The sequence below is a fragment of the Ahaetulla prasina genome, chromosome 2 (assembly GCF_028640845.1).
Source record: "Ahaetulla prasina isolate Xishuangbanna chromosome 2, ASM2864084v1, whole genome shotgun sequence".
Classification (NCBI taxonomy): Eukaryota; Metazoa; Chordata; class Lepidosauria; order Squamata; family Colubridae; genus Ahaetulla; species Ahaetulla prasina.
Window position 1 is genome coordinate 205,661,877 of NC_080540.1, and position 15,355 is coordinate 205,677,231.

General features: G+C 33.5%; 1 protein-coding gene across 3 annotated transcripts in view; it reads left to right on the forward strand.

Annotated features, from left to right (window-relative positions):
- The window catches only part of FSD1L (fibronectin type III and SPRY domain containing 1 like), a 41,678-nt gene that overhangs the window by 17,249 nt on the left and 9,074 nt on the right, over positions 1 to 15,355 (forward strand). For 2 of the 3 annotated variants that reach the window (XM_058171858.1, XM_058171860.1), the window contains 6 exons: positions 412 to 434; positions 2,975 to 3,096; positions 4,774 to 4,983; positions 6,583 to 6,681; positions 8,891 to 9,020; positions 12,631 to 12,663. In XM_058171858.1, the coding sequence (XP_058027841.1) occupies positions 412 to 434; positions 2,975 to 3,096; positions 4,774 to 4,983; positions 6,583 to 6,681; positions 8,891 to 9,020; positions 12,631 to 12,663 (617 nt within the window). The remainder of the gene's footprint in view (positions 1 to 411; positions 435 to 2,974; positions 3,097 to 4,773; positions 4,984 to 6,582; positions 6,682 to 8,890; positions 9,021 to 12,630; positions 12,664 to 15,355) is intronic. The other variant, XM_058171859.1, reaches the window with a different exon arrangement.

Sequence of the window (15,355 nt, forward strand, 5' to 3'; positions counted from 1 at the left end):
AAGCCTGAAAAGAATATGGAGTTGCTTTATTCAAAATGGAGCGCTTAGTACATGTTCCTGCATGTTACCTCTTTTGAAATATTTGCATTGCCCTAACACCAGTTGATAACTATTGTGCCCAAGAAATCAGCAAGAATCTCTTGGACGTTCCTCAGTTGGGCAATTCCTTAATATCCCAGACATTTGATGGCATATTATGTACAGTTGTTTGTGTGTACTTTCAGTGGCTTTGTTGCTTACTACTGAATGCCTAATTTGAATTAACAATGGCTTATGATACAAAATCTTCAATTATAACTTTCCAATTGACCTTGTGAATCATTCACTAACTCTTTCTTGCATGTTACTGCAGATGAAACTTGCATGAAACCATTAACTACCTTCTCTCTCTTCTTCCTGATGCACCTCAAGGCTGCCAGACAGATCAAGGATAGGTACAGTACAAACTCATTTGATTCTGTTTGCAATTATTCTTAATTAGAGTTGAGAATTCTAGAGTCAGGTCATTTTTCTGATGTGATTTATGCAACCAAAAGATAATGCTTTGCATGGTGACACAATGCACTGTTCTGTTTGGCCTTATGTTTCCCTATGCCTGTGGTGTGTGTTAACTTTCACTTGTAAAAAGGACCATTTAAACAGAAATGTGATTAGGATAATAATCATTTTTTCTATGTTAGCCTGTTATCTAGAGGAGAAAATTAAAATTTCGTTGGAGGTTCTGATAGATAATCTCAAGATGTTTGTTTCCGTGATGCTAGATTTATATATTGTAATTTGTTCGGGTTCTTCAGTGTGATCTAGAAAGCTGAAATTTGATATGGAAAATATTTCCAAAACAATCAGATTGCTAGAAAAGGTTTCAGGTAGGGCTTTTCTACATCTGCTCTTTATATTTGTACTTCATATAGGTGATGAGATTATTATTTATATATACAATATTTGGAATTTTAAATTGATTCATGGAATATTAAAAATGAACGATGTCTACATTTACACAAACCAAGATGTGTTTATTTCTTAATAAGTTAGCATAGAGCAAATCAAATGGCCCATAAAATGGATGTTGGTCTATTTTATGTTTTCCTGTTAGATAGCAAGAATCTGGATAACTAGAAGTACCATCTTTCAATTATTTTTTATATTTGTGTGTTTAAACTTTGCTCACATATAGCTTTCTTTTTAAAATGTCTTATGGGACATCCTTAAAAAAAAGGAACAAGACTTTAAAATTAAGAATATTATGCCCAAAAGGAAATGTAATGAACCTAAAGAAATATAAGATAAATATCTGTTAAGTGTCTAGACTGTCAACCTAGGGTTTCTAAGTCCAGTTGGAACTGATCATGAAGATGCTTGCTCTTGCAATAAATGTCCCTTTTGAGTCATTTTTGCATATTTGTGTGTAGACATATATATGAATATATATTAATGATATATACAGTTGCATAGCACTTCTGCAGTACTAATTAAAACATCATGCTCTTTTTCATGTGTCTATACACAAGCCTTAGGAAAGAAGTTTTAAGGAGTTATTGAAGTGATTCAGAAAATAGTGTCATCCTTTTCTCAATTACGTGCAGAATAGTGCACAGTTGCTATAATTGTGCAAGTTCCAAATCTTTTTTTCTATCCCCCAAAAATTACTCTAGCTTTTAATTCATCTGCAATCAAAGTACAGTATAATTATTTCCCCTTTCTTAAATCTCCTTTCTTTATAGCTTTATAGTTTCAGTACTCATCATACCTTTCCTGTTTTATATTTTTAAACTGGTGATCTAATTTTCTAAAATAGATTTAGCATGCCCTGAATAAGACTTGAGTAGGAACTGAGTTCTCACACCATAAATGCCCAGCCATGTATTAGTCCAAAATAGATTCTACAAACCTAATGTCATTTATATATTCCACAGTGCCTGTATTATATCTTTAAAAGTCATTCACTGTAATGTTTGTTAATTATTTTGATCTACTGTTTTTTATAATAAAAACTCATTGGAGCTTGCAAAGCTTTCATTCAGAGTGAGAGAGGATGATTTTAATATTTTGATTGTTTTTTCAGCTCCTTGCATCACATCCTAAACTAAACACATTACATAAATTAACTTTATGTAAACGGAACCGTGCCTATACATTTTAAAATTTAACTCTGGCTTTCTTGTTGCTACATTTGTAAAGATAGGAGGGAAATACACACACACACACACACACACACACACACACACACACACTATTTAGAATGAGAATAATTTGGCTATAAGCCGTAAGCATTTCCCAGGTGACCAATCATTAATACCATTTTTGCCATCTAGACAAGTTTGTTGATATACATTAGGCAGCTTGTGGATTATTTATTTATTAAACAAAGTGATATAGCTGGCCAACTCACACATAGGTGACTCAGGGCTGTTTACAGCGTTTAAAAAATTTAAATGAATCACCATATAATAAAATCATTAACACACACACCCAGCCCCGATAGCAGCAACAACACAATTAAATCAGTCACTTGATCAGCTACATTTCCATTTGTGGTCTCCAGACGTTCCTCAGAGGGAATGATGTTCCATAAAGAATCCTTAAGTGAAATGTGCAATTAACATTGAAAAATCTGAATTTTATTCTTTTAGTAAATCATTTATGAAACAACTCCTCTTGCCAATTACTTAGTATACAGTATATGGAAAAGCAATTAACTTGTCAATTAAGTTTTATTTATTGCTTGTACTAGATACAGGATTGCTAAAAGTTTGCTGACTACCCAAAAAATTATACTAACTTGTCACTGTCTCTTGTCTGCTTTTAAAACTGTTCAGTAAGAGTGACTCATAGAGAATGTGCTACTACATGTAGTTTAGCACGTTTCTAGATTTCAGTACATTGATTAAAATATTTTCCAAGTAGTTAGCATATTATACTGTAGAACATTATTATCAGACGTTTAAAAACCTGTCTTTCTAATTCCTAACTTTAGAGTCACAATGGCTCCAGCATTCCGCTTGTCTTTGAAACCTAGAGTGAGTGACAATATGACACACTTGATGGTGGATTTTTCTCAGGAGAGACAAATGCTTCAGGCACTGAAATTCTTGCCAGGTAAAAATGGAATGCAGCTTTCAGGAATGAGTTACGATGTAACACATCTGTAAATAAATATAATAAAGTGTTTCCTTTTTCCATAGTTTGTTTTGGAATATATCTTTGAAGTGAGGGGAATAGAGAAGTAATGAGGTTCATAACTGTGTATATTGCAGTGTAGGTTGTGTTTTATATTTTTAAAAATGCCTATTGATATAGTACCAGAATTTAGCTGCAGTAGCTAGCAAAGACTAAATGACAGTGGGACTAAATAGTCTATTATGCATCCAAATAGACACATGAAGAATCACAACTTCATCTTATTAACTTATGCAAAGGTAAAGGTTCCCCTCGCACATACGTTGTAGTCGTTGCCGACTCTAGGGGGCGGTGCTCATCTCCGTTTCAAAGCCGAAGAGCCAGCGCTGTCCGAAGACGTCTCCGTGGTCATGTAGCTGGCATGACTCAATGCCAAGGGCACACAGAACACTGTTACCTTCCCACCAAAGATGGTCCCTATTTTTTCTACTTGCATTTTTACGTGCTTTCGAAACTGCTAGGTTGGCAGAAGCTGGGACAAGTAACGGGAGCTCACCCCATTACACGGCAGCACTAGGGATTCAAACCGCTGAGCTGCCGACCTTTCGATAGACAAGCCCCTGAGCCACCGCGTCCTACAACTTATGCTAGCTATTCCTAATTATTAGTCTTCAGTAAGCTTTGCTTTAAAAGGTTTTTTTTTTCAGTTTTGCAGAGCCAGTTTTCCAAGTAGCATTTTTGTGGCATCTGTATGTTCACAAAAAGTTGGTTGAAAATTATCAGGATATTAAACCTCATACTATATTGTGGGTGAACCTTTTAGCCTGGTAGTAGAAAGCACCCAAATACTTAGTCAATTCTAAACATTCAGATAACAGTAATTTTAATTCAGCATGATAGTGGAATGTAAATGAACTGAGGCACAGGTGACTGCAATTTTGAAAGTTATACTGAGTGACTCACTGGTATTTCAGTATAGAGTTGTCCAAAGGTACTGGCATTTACATTTAATTGCCATTAATTGCTTCTTCTCATATTTCTTTCCATTCTATCATACTTACACAAATAATGCCAGAGCTAGATGACTTCTTTCTATTTGTGACACAAAAGTACAAAACTTCAGCCACTATTAATGGTGCCTATTTTACGAAAAGCATTCATTTTGCTTGAAATGTCCTTCATCTTTCTCAAGCAATCAGAGATGATGCTTGGCACTGGCATTCAAAAACCTCTACAGTTGAGAGAGTCTACAAGGACTTGCTCTTGTTTCTCCAACAAAATCTAGAGCGAGAAGTACTTAAATCAAATTGAGTTTCTTTCTGATTCAAGTGAGAAGAGAACATTGTAGTCTGAGGACTGGCTCATATTCAAATTTGCTAAGTAAACATCAGTGGTTTATGGCTGGGTTCACCCGCAGAAGCCATAATTTATAAACTAAACCATAAACCATGATTTACAGTCTGTGGTTTATAAAACATAATAAACTAGAAGTAGAAAATCTACTTTGTAGCTTTGTTTCATGTTGGAAGGCATTCTAAATATCAGTAGCTGTGTTAATGATCAAGTCTATATTCCTCCAGCTGAACTTTCCTAAAGCATAGTTTAGAATTAGAACTCTACTTTATCAATGTTTTCTGTGCTTATATTGTTTAACAGTTCCCAGAGCTCCAGAGATTATTTTAACAGACTGTCTGGTAGCTGACAATGCTGTAACAGTAGCATGGCAAATGGCCGAAGAAGACAACAAAATTGATCACTATATACTTGAATTTAGAAAAACTAATTTTGATGGGCTTCCTCGCATAAAAGATGAGAGATGTTGGGAATCTATAGACTACATTAAGGGCACTGAATATACATTGTCAGGTAATTATCTTTTTGTTTTCTCTTCAAATTATCTTGAGTTTTAGTAGTCCTTGACTTATGAGCACAATCGAACCCAAAATTTCTGTTGCTAAGTGAGACATTTGTTAAGTGAATTTTGCCCCATTTTACAACCTTTCTTGCTACAGTTGTTCTTACTGCTGTTGTTAAGATAGTAATACGGTTGTTAAGTGAATCTAGCTTCCCTATTGACTTTGTCAGAAAGTCCCAAAAGGTGATTAAATGACCCTGGGATACTGCAATCATCATAAATGTGAGTCACTTGCCAAACATTTGAATTTTGATCAGATGACCATGGGGAACTGCAACAGTCTTAAGTGTGAAATGTTTGTAGGTCACTTTTTTCAGTATCACCACAAATTTGAGCAGTCACTAAACAAACTGTTGTAAGTGGAGGACTACCTGTAGTTTCTAATTATAAAATACATTTCTAATTGAATCTAGTACAGTACAATTATTTGATTTGATTGATTTTTATGACTACTAGAACAGTAATAGGGTAGTTCACTACTGACAATTGCCAATTTAGAGCTAACTAGAACTACTACAATATCACATGTCGCTAAACATCATTTTTTAACAGTTACTGACAGTCTTAGTAATGTTAAGTTTTTTATAAAATTTATTTAACAAAACATGACCATTCATATTCTCCAAGTCTTTCTGGATTATGGAATCAGTTGAAAAAGTGCTGCAATATCTACATGCTTTTCAGTTTTTATTTTAGTTTTTAACTAAGTTATCAGTAGTCTAATTGAAATGAATAGACATGAAAGTCAGAAACACCCATCTCAGCTGAGTCTAGGACAATACACCATAGAACAGTGTGCGGTGGCTAACATGCTGCAGGACAATTCAGTGCTGTATTAGTCATTTCATTCAGGTACTTTTATTATTGGTGACCACATGTTCATTGAAATTATTGTAACACTTATATTTCTGGGCTGAATTTATTTTATTATTATTGGCCACAGTTCCATCAAAATTAATTAAACTTTTGTATTTGCTGAATTGCCTTGCAGCAAGTTGGCCACAGTAAGTTGTCCTGTGGCAAGTTGGCCATGGCAAGTTATCCCATTCCATCCCAAACATGCCCCCATTCTGTCCCTAACAACTTTAGAGAGTTAAAGGGAATAAGCATTGCAGGAAATCTCTTAGGTTCTAGGAATAAAATTTGAAGTAAAGAAAAGGGAGTGGGATTGGTTAAGCACACTTTATTACAATATAGAAAATAACAGTGTTCTATAAGCTTGCAATTAAAAAATAAAAATAAAATAAAATTATGTCGCATTGTTCTAATAAAAGTTCTTCCAATTTATGCATTATCATTGTATCTCATTATTGAGCCTGATTCTTTGCTTTTTAGTATCTAAAAGATCCATTCTTAATTTTATGTTATGTTTCTTGGAATATTTTTAATTCATTCCCCATATTTTACTCTTAGTAGAAATGAACAGTCAATTTGAATTGTGGGTGTGTTTATGTGTTTGTGTACAATCTTTCTTATGCTGCGAACTCTTTTTTGTTTATCATAAAAATTTTCTGTCTCTGAAGGATTTTTTCCCCTACTTCTTCTTCCAGGACTAAGGTTTGATTCAAAATATATGAATTTTCGTGTCCGAGCTTGCAACAAGGCAGTGGCTGGGGATTATTCAGATCCTGTAACTTTAGAGACAAAAGGTAAAATTGCCCACCTAAAATTGGCTTCATGTATTGTCTTAAATATGGGTGGGCTTATCATATGAACTTGACTATAAAGGAAATACCTTTGGGCAGTACCTATGTCTCCATTTAATGTAACTTAGCATTTGAGTTATAGTCTTGATGCTTCATCAGAATTTGTAGTTTCCATATGCACAAAAAGATCTATAAATAGAAGTAAATCTATATCAGCTAGTTTTGACATTTATTTAAGGCAAAGCTTGCAAATATGGCAAAAGTGTGAAAATAATAAAAATATCATTTGAACGCTTTTGCTAATATCAGTTTGCTGTAAGATATTATCAGTTGATTATATACAGTAGTGGCCAAAATTGTGGAAACCTTTTGGGAAAAGTGTATTTTCTAAAACTAGCTAATAACACCACTTTTTTGGGGAGTAGTAACATAAAATTATATATCAATGGAAAGATAATTTAATCAAGAATGTAATGCAATAACTTTTATGAAGGATTTACTATTAGAATAGCAGTTACAGTATAAAGAAGAAAAATGAAACACAGAAAAAATGAGATATGATTGCTTCTGTTAACTGGGTTTTATTGCTGGGTTGCTGACAAGTTTTTTTAGTTGGCTCCATAGATTTTCAATTGGGTTAAGGTCTGGGCTATTCCCAGGCCATTCCAGCAGTGGAATATGATTATCTTGAAACTCCCCCCAAAAAGTGGTGTTATAAGACATCAAACCTCAAAATACACTTTTTTGGCCACTACCATATATAAGAGCCTTGGTTGTGCAGTGGTTAGAATGCAGTATTGCAAGCTAATTCTGATGACTGCCGACTGCCAGCAGTTCGGCAGTTTGAGTCTCACTGGTTCAAGGTTGACTTAGCCTTCAATTCTTCCAAGGTTGGTAAAATGAGGACCCAGATTGTTGGGGGCAGTATGCTTATTTTGTAAACTGCTTGGAGAGGGCCATGAAGCACTGTGAAGTGGTATATAAGTCTAAGTGCTATTGCTATTACTATATGTACTTTGTATAAGAAAAAATATATGAAGCTTTTAATAGCAATTATCACTGCCACAGCATGTGCAAAAATGTTCTGAATATTATTTCTGGGATTGAAAGCTCAGGATTATTTAAGGATAACTGATCTTAAGTGTTACTTTAAAAAGAACTTAGTTGTGGTGCGTGTATGTGTTTGTACACACATACAATATAATTCATTGCAGTTAGAAGTGCTACAAAGTGCTTTGGAGTGCTGTGTTTTTCAGCTATATCTGTTAACTTTGAGTCCTTTATGGAAGATGCATTAATAATATTTTATTTATGCTACTTTTAATGGAGTAAATCGTCATTTTCAAGTTTAGCATTATACAAATGGCTCAGTTTTCTAGAGTTACTCTCCCTTCTAGAGAATGTTCAAAGTTTTGTATTAAAATAAGAAATACCTGCATAATGCACCCTAATGTAATATAATATTATATTACATAGTTTCTAACAAAGGAGACAAGTACAATAACGTGGACACATTTAAGTGATAAAAATGAATTTTAAATTTCATAAAGCATATTCCATGAGGAATGTAATTCAGTTGATTGCTAGGTTATTTTAACACTTCTGGCCTCTGGGAATATTAGCCATCATTTCATGGGCTGTTTTTGTTGCAGCAAAAATTGGAAATATGTTTCTGAGTTTTATCATTTAAATACTAAGCTTTCTTTATATAATACATTTATTTAACCACTGAAAGATCAAATGATAATAATCTAGTGCTCTTTCAACTAGATTAGCATGTTTTTTGTCCTTATATCAGTTAACATTGAAAAGAAGTACACTGTTTTATTTATAACTGTTACCAGAACTCCCTTAATATCAAATTGGCATAGTTGTCTTCCATTGTGTATATAGCTTATTCCTTAATTAAAACTGAGAAGTGTAGTGGGGTTTATTCTTTCACATTTTAAAACACAGGACTAAACTGTACGTATAATTGACATTTTTAAACTGGTCAAATGTCCAGGTTTTGAGGATATTCTCATGTTTTGTGTGTTGCCAAAAAATAATTCATTTTATGCTAATTTATTTTTGAAGGTACTGATATTATAATTTTTTTTAACAAAAAATACTTCAGGAGAAAAACCAATGACTCTGAGAATGACTTGGCATTAAATAAAGATATTTATTTTAATATCTATTTAAATAAAATTCTATTTTAATCTTTGATCAGCTCTTATATTCAATCTTGATGGCTCATCATCTCATCTTAACTTAAAAGTTGAAGATACCTATGTTGAGTGGGACGCTACTGGAGGGAAAAGCCAAGAAAGCAAAACAAAAGGAAAAGAAAACAAAGGCAGGTGAGAAAACAGAACCTTTCTAAGTAATATTGCAGAGGAGAAGTTGGATATGCATAAGAGATTAAAAAGTATATTTATTTTCTTCGGTTTTAGAAACCCTACTGTGCTATTGACTCTTATTGTTCATAATCTGAGATAGTCTTGAAATGTTCCATCTCTAGAAGAAATGAGAACTCTCATTTTCTGCAAAAAGTGGTAATGCAGTAATGTTACAAGATTTCACATTTTCTGCTTAGGTGTATGGCTATAAATCTTCCTGTGCTAAATATACTGAACTATATTACTTATTTAGGATCAATAATTTATTGCATTTTATGTCTACTCATGGATTTTACATGTAAATGATCCTTTATTGAAAACAGATTTTTGTATAAACTAAAAATATGAAAAATAATGTGAAGGTTATGAAGGTTATGTCACAATAATGGGGAATTTTTCTTTCTACAATAGAAAATCTTAGTTTAGTGAACAATTTGTAAATTGAAGATTAAGATTTTCTTACCAAAGAAATAAAAAATATGGAACATTGGGTTTTTTCTAAAATCACCCTTATTAAAACAAAATAAAGTCACTTTGTAACCATGTTAAAAAAACACCCTAAAAATGGAGCCCAAGGTGCTAGAATGAATTCAAAACAAAGGTACTTGAATATATTTTTAAATGACAATCAGCAAATAGCATAACACCCATTATAGATATATGAGGCATATGTTATCCGTCAAAGGAATGGCATTGCCTTTGATATCATCAGAAATTTTAGTGCTCATCCAAATGACTGGAAGAAATAATACTCCATGGATTTTCAGAAAACTCACAAGAGGAGGGGAAAGGCAGTTATGCAAATAATCTGTAGACATTTGTTCCTGGAATTGTAATTGCAGCCATACTGTAAGAACGTTTTAAGAAAAAAAAAATATGGCTAATATTGCTATATGGTTTATATTACATCATAAGCCATATGCAGTTCCAGAATACAATTTAAATTGTGATTGCATACTTATGCCTGTATTTATATTCAACTTGTAATAATAATAATAATAATAATAATAATAATAATAATAATAATAATAATAATAATAATAATAATAATAATAATAATAATAATAATAATGTTTTAATTTGTATACCGCCCTTCTCCCGAAGGACTCAGGGCGGTGAACAGGCAGATAAAATACAGACATACACAATAGTTAAAACAACCCTTAAAAAACTGATTTAAATTTGCCCAAAAATTAAAATAATATACACCCCCATAAAATTACAAAAATTAGAAGAATTTTAGAAGTTTTTCTTTCCTTAATCATGGCTCCATGTGTTATTCAAATCCAAAGAGATGTTTGTTTCTTAATCTGTGATTACCTCCACTTTCTGTTTGATTGTAAAGACGGACAGGAACAGCCATAAGGCAGAATTGATGTGGTTTCAGCCGTTTCATTGTTTTGTTACAGTGCCATTGAGTGTGGGAGTATCGGAACAGTATGTGTATATATTATGGATAGATAGATAGATAGATAGATAGATAGATAGATATTGATTGATTGATCAATTTCATTTATTTGATTGCTCAGGCTTTTGAAGGAACCCAAAACAGTGTAGAAAAAGAAATAGAATAGAATAGAGTAGAATAGATTTTTTTATTGGCCAAGTGTGATTGGACACACAAGAAATTTGTCTTGGTGCATATGCTCTCAGTGTACATAAAAGAAAAGATATGTTCAGAAAGAATTCTAAGGTACAACACTTAATGATAGTCATAGGGTACAAATAAGCGATCACGAAACAATATCAATATAAATCATAAGGATACAAGCAACAAAGTTACAGTCATACAGTCATAAGTGGAAGGAGATGGGTGATGGGATCGATGAGAAGATTAATAGTAGTGCAGATTTAGTAACTAGTTTGACAGGGTTCAGGGAATTATTTGTTTAGCAGAGTGATGGCGTTCGGGAAGAAACTGTTCTTGTGTCTAGTTCTGGTGTACAGTGCTCTAGCATCGTTTTGAGGGTAGGAGTTGAAACAGTTTATGTCCAGGATATGAGGGGTCTGTAAATATTTTCACAGCCCTCTTTTTGACTCGTGCAATATACAGGACCTCAATGGAAGGCAGGATGATAGCAATTGTTTTTATAGGAATAAATTAAAAATAAATAGGAATAAATTAAAAATAATAATGAATAATCAACTTCCCTAAGGGGAATAATAAAAACCAAATAAACTGATGTCTGTGAAGATTCTCATTCATCCAGGTCATGGTTGTTCCAAAGGTACTTTTTCAAAAGGCAACTGGACTTTGTTTTTCCTTGAAGATGTTTCACTTTTCATCCAAGAAGCTTCTTCAGTTCTGAACTAAAGAAACTTCTCAGATGAGAAGCAAAACGTGTTCAAGGAAAAACAATATCCAGTTGCTTTTTGAAAAAGTACCTTTGGGACAAACAAATTAGGCTGGCACTTGAACAAATGCCTCAGCCATCATTTAAAACAAAATTAGGAGGATGGGGAACTCTATCAAGAAAGAATTTTATAATGGGCAAGTATTAGCCTCAATAATATTTTTTAGTTTTTAAATCATAATGTTATTTTTGTATTATTGTTTTTTAACCCTATTGTATGCTGCCCAGAGTAATTCATTTTGTGAGAATAGCAGCTACATAAATAAATAAGTAAGATAAATAAATAATAAACAGACAAGGCCTTACTTCACATCACCGTGCTGGGAATTATATTATAGTGCAGCAACACTAGTTTGGTTAAAAGACTGGATCAATTTAAAGAATAAAAGAATATAGCTATAGAAGGCCACGACCTACCGAGAGGATGGCATGCATTCCTGTGGGAAACAGGCCATACGAAACAAAAGTATTTCCACAGACATTTGATTAGAGATTCCCTAATAAACAATTGGATTAAAGTTAAAAAGAAAAACTATATAAAAATCCCAATTTGGCTATCCACAATGGAAGCGATGATTCACCCAAATAATTTAGATTTGAATAAAATGGGCTTTATCAATACTTTAAATTGGGCAGAGTAAATCATAATGCAAGTCATTAAGAATCATGGTTTTGATGGTGTCACTTAGCTACACATATAATAGCCCTTAAAGCTGTGTCCTACACTAACCAGATATGAAGTGTTGCTGTGGGAAAATTGTGAAAATAATTAAGCCATGAAGCAGCAAACCTCTGCTTTCTTGGTTCAAGTAGAGTCATGATAACCATATCAGCCATGGTAAGAACAGTAAGAGAAGTAGGGGAAGCTTAATGTCAACCAGAAGATCACCAGTTTTTATAGGATGTTTATAGAATCTGTTCTTTAACTGAGATATTTGCTTATATGGAGAGCTGACCGCAAACTCTGTTTGGCCATAATTTGCCATATTGTCTGGCAGACTACCTATGGGTAAGTATACAAACTGTAGTTAGTGCCAATTCTGGATTAACATGTTGTGACAATGACAGTGTTACATATCAAACAAGTAGATGACTTTTTAAAATAATCCTCCTCCCATAGTAATAATTTAGAAATTGTTTTTTTTAACTACTGCTTTTTAAATACAAAACTTTGTGTAGCAGAAAATAGCCTTTAACAAACTATTTTTATCTGACAGTGGCCAGATTACCCTTCTGAAGAACAGTACAAGGTGATATTGTGTCTCCTCTTAGCCATAGGGTTTAGCTCCAGCTTTACTCTTTTTTTTTTCCTTTCAATTCTGTCTCTCTGTAGACTTGGCATGAATCCCACAGCCTTTACCAGTACACAAGCCACTGTATTCCAGTAGAACCTTCAGTGTGCTTTAATTTGTCACCTTTTGCATAGACCCTCTAATTTCCTTTGTGCAAAGCATCCAAAGCATTATGTTACTTGTAATAATTTGCAAAGTAGAGGTAATTAAGTTTAAATGAGGAAAATCTTAAATAGGAACCTGCCTAGCTTGTTTTAAATTTATTTCATTGATAAAAAACCACATCCTGGTAAAAAGCATACGAGCACTTTCTCTTTAAAAATCTTTCATGTTTATATATGTTGTCTCATATTCATTCACTCATGCAAACATGTACACACATGTGGGAGAAGGGTTGAGGTAATGTGAACAGCATTGGAGTGCCACAATGCAAGTTCTACCCTTTTTGATGTGTTATATTTGTATGTTTTCACATGGAAGAGGCAAAGATGATAACACAATGCAGCTTCTTTTGACGAAAGCCTCAAATCTTGCAATTGTCCCTACATACAATATGTATACAAATATGGGATGTCCTTTGCCCACAGGGTTTCTCAATGGGTAGGCCTATTTACTGTAGTATCATGCTTTCCTACCCCTGAGCCAGTCTGAGCAGCTGTGTGCTGCACTTAAAAATCTAAGCATTCTTGTTTTCTTCATATTTCAGATTCAGCCAGTTAATGTATCACATATTTACACTATATATAGACAGAATCTATTTTCTGGGCAGATTATGGTCTTCTTCCTGTCCCTCTTACACTGAAGTGTGTGTAATATTCACAGGAGGTGGTGGACCATTTAATCCATAATAATGATGGAGCCCATTTACTTCCCAATTTGAAGTAAATGGAAGTCTCTGTCACTGCAAGCATTAAACTGAGGTATCTGCTCATTAAAACTATCCAGTAGAGTCATTTTTAGGCAGACTTCATTCTTTATTACATTGTTCTTCCATCTGTCTCTTGATATAAATCTCTTTGCTGAAGGAACACTTAGGTTTTGAGTTGCCTACTATGTTAAACATGAAGCTGACATCAAAACAGACACCCTCTTTCCCAAAACTGCAGTCAGATAGTGAAATGGATAGATAAACATGGAGCACTGTATTAAAAGTTTTGGATCAATCATTATTAGAGGAGATTGATTGGCAAAATTCTGTGTTGGCTATGTGTCTAATGCAGTATGAATTAAAACACTGGTTTCTTCTGCCCTCTGTAGACAGACTAGATAGAATTCTACATCAAAAGAATAAAGCAGATTTTCTTAATCAGATATGTTTTTATAATTATCCTGCATGTCTTTTCATACAGAGAGAGTGTTCTAGTTAAAACACTTCTTTTGCTTTGAATAAACAAAATACTCTGGAAATGGTACACCTCAATTAGAGTGGCTTATCAAATCAGTTGATTGTATGCATCATGGTACTGTCCTACTACAATCACATAATTTGGCTTATATTTATTCATATATTGATTGGTGATTTCGAGTATGACAAATATTTAAAATTATAAATGCTGTTGAGAATACTAGTAAAGGCTGTTAATATAAAAATATTTTTTAGGTGAAGGGAACTTGGAGCACACTGGAAAAATAGCATGTAAAGTTTTTAGAGGGGCGGGGAAGTATTAATTTTAGTCTATGTTTTTCTTAATACCAAACATGGCAGTACTTTAGTAAACTTGCTATTTTTCTGCATAACCTGACAGCAAACCTAAGATTCCTTTTTTGGTGGTAATTAGAATAGACTTTGCAGTAATGACTGACTTGGAGTATGAAAAGAGATGTGTGTATTAATCCTTTTGCTTGAATAAATGCTTTAATTTCTTGGCTTTGCTGTCTTTCATGCTTCACTTCTTTCTTTCTTTTTTCTTTTGGTAAGTACTTTTTTCTGAAATGTTTACTTGGTGAAACACTTTTTCAGTGATATATGATTAATGTTTTCAGCACCCACAGTAAGGTTTTATTTTGGAAAAATAATTTCTGCTTTATGGTCTACAGGAGGGATAGGCAACTCTAGAGCTCCCTCCAACTGTCCTTCTGAATTTCAATTTTTGGCCAGTTTGAGGCAGGAAGCACATCAAAACTGTAATGTAAGCCTCAAAATAACATTTTATTTTAAAAAATACATATCCAACCCCTCCCAAAAAACCTAATGGGAAAATAAACTTTCAAGTGTAGGAATAATGTGGTCCTAATCACTTTGCATCATTATCATTTCACCAAAAATGGACTTATACTCCTTAAGAAGTAATTAAGCATAATCTTTGATCACCAATATGTTGTCCATAGTAGTTTATTATATTACAGTCTAAATTATAGTAAGTAAATTAGTCTGATTAGTACATCTCCAGTATTTATATAATCCATTCACAAGGAGAAGGTGTGCTGATTACAGGTAGTCCTTGCTTACAGTATGATTATAAAATGTGATGTTACATGACTGCGTTGCTTAGCAACAACAATTCCAATTGCTTGTTGAGTTGGGGCTATTAAGCGAGGACACCCAATCAATGTCCTATCTGCTTCCAACAAACCAGAAGAAGAAGCCCTAGGCAAGCTTGCAAGGAGGCTGGTTGATTGGTGGCTAGGTGGCTGTTGCAACATGGCATGA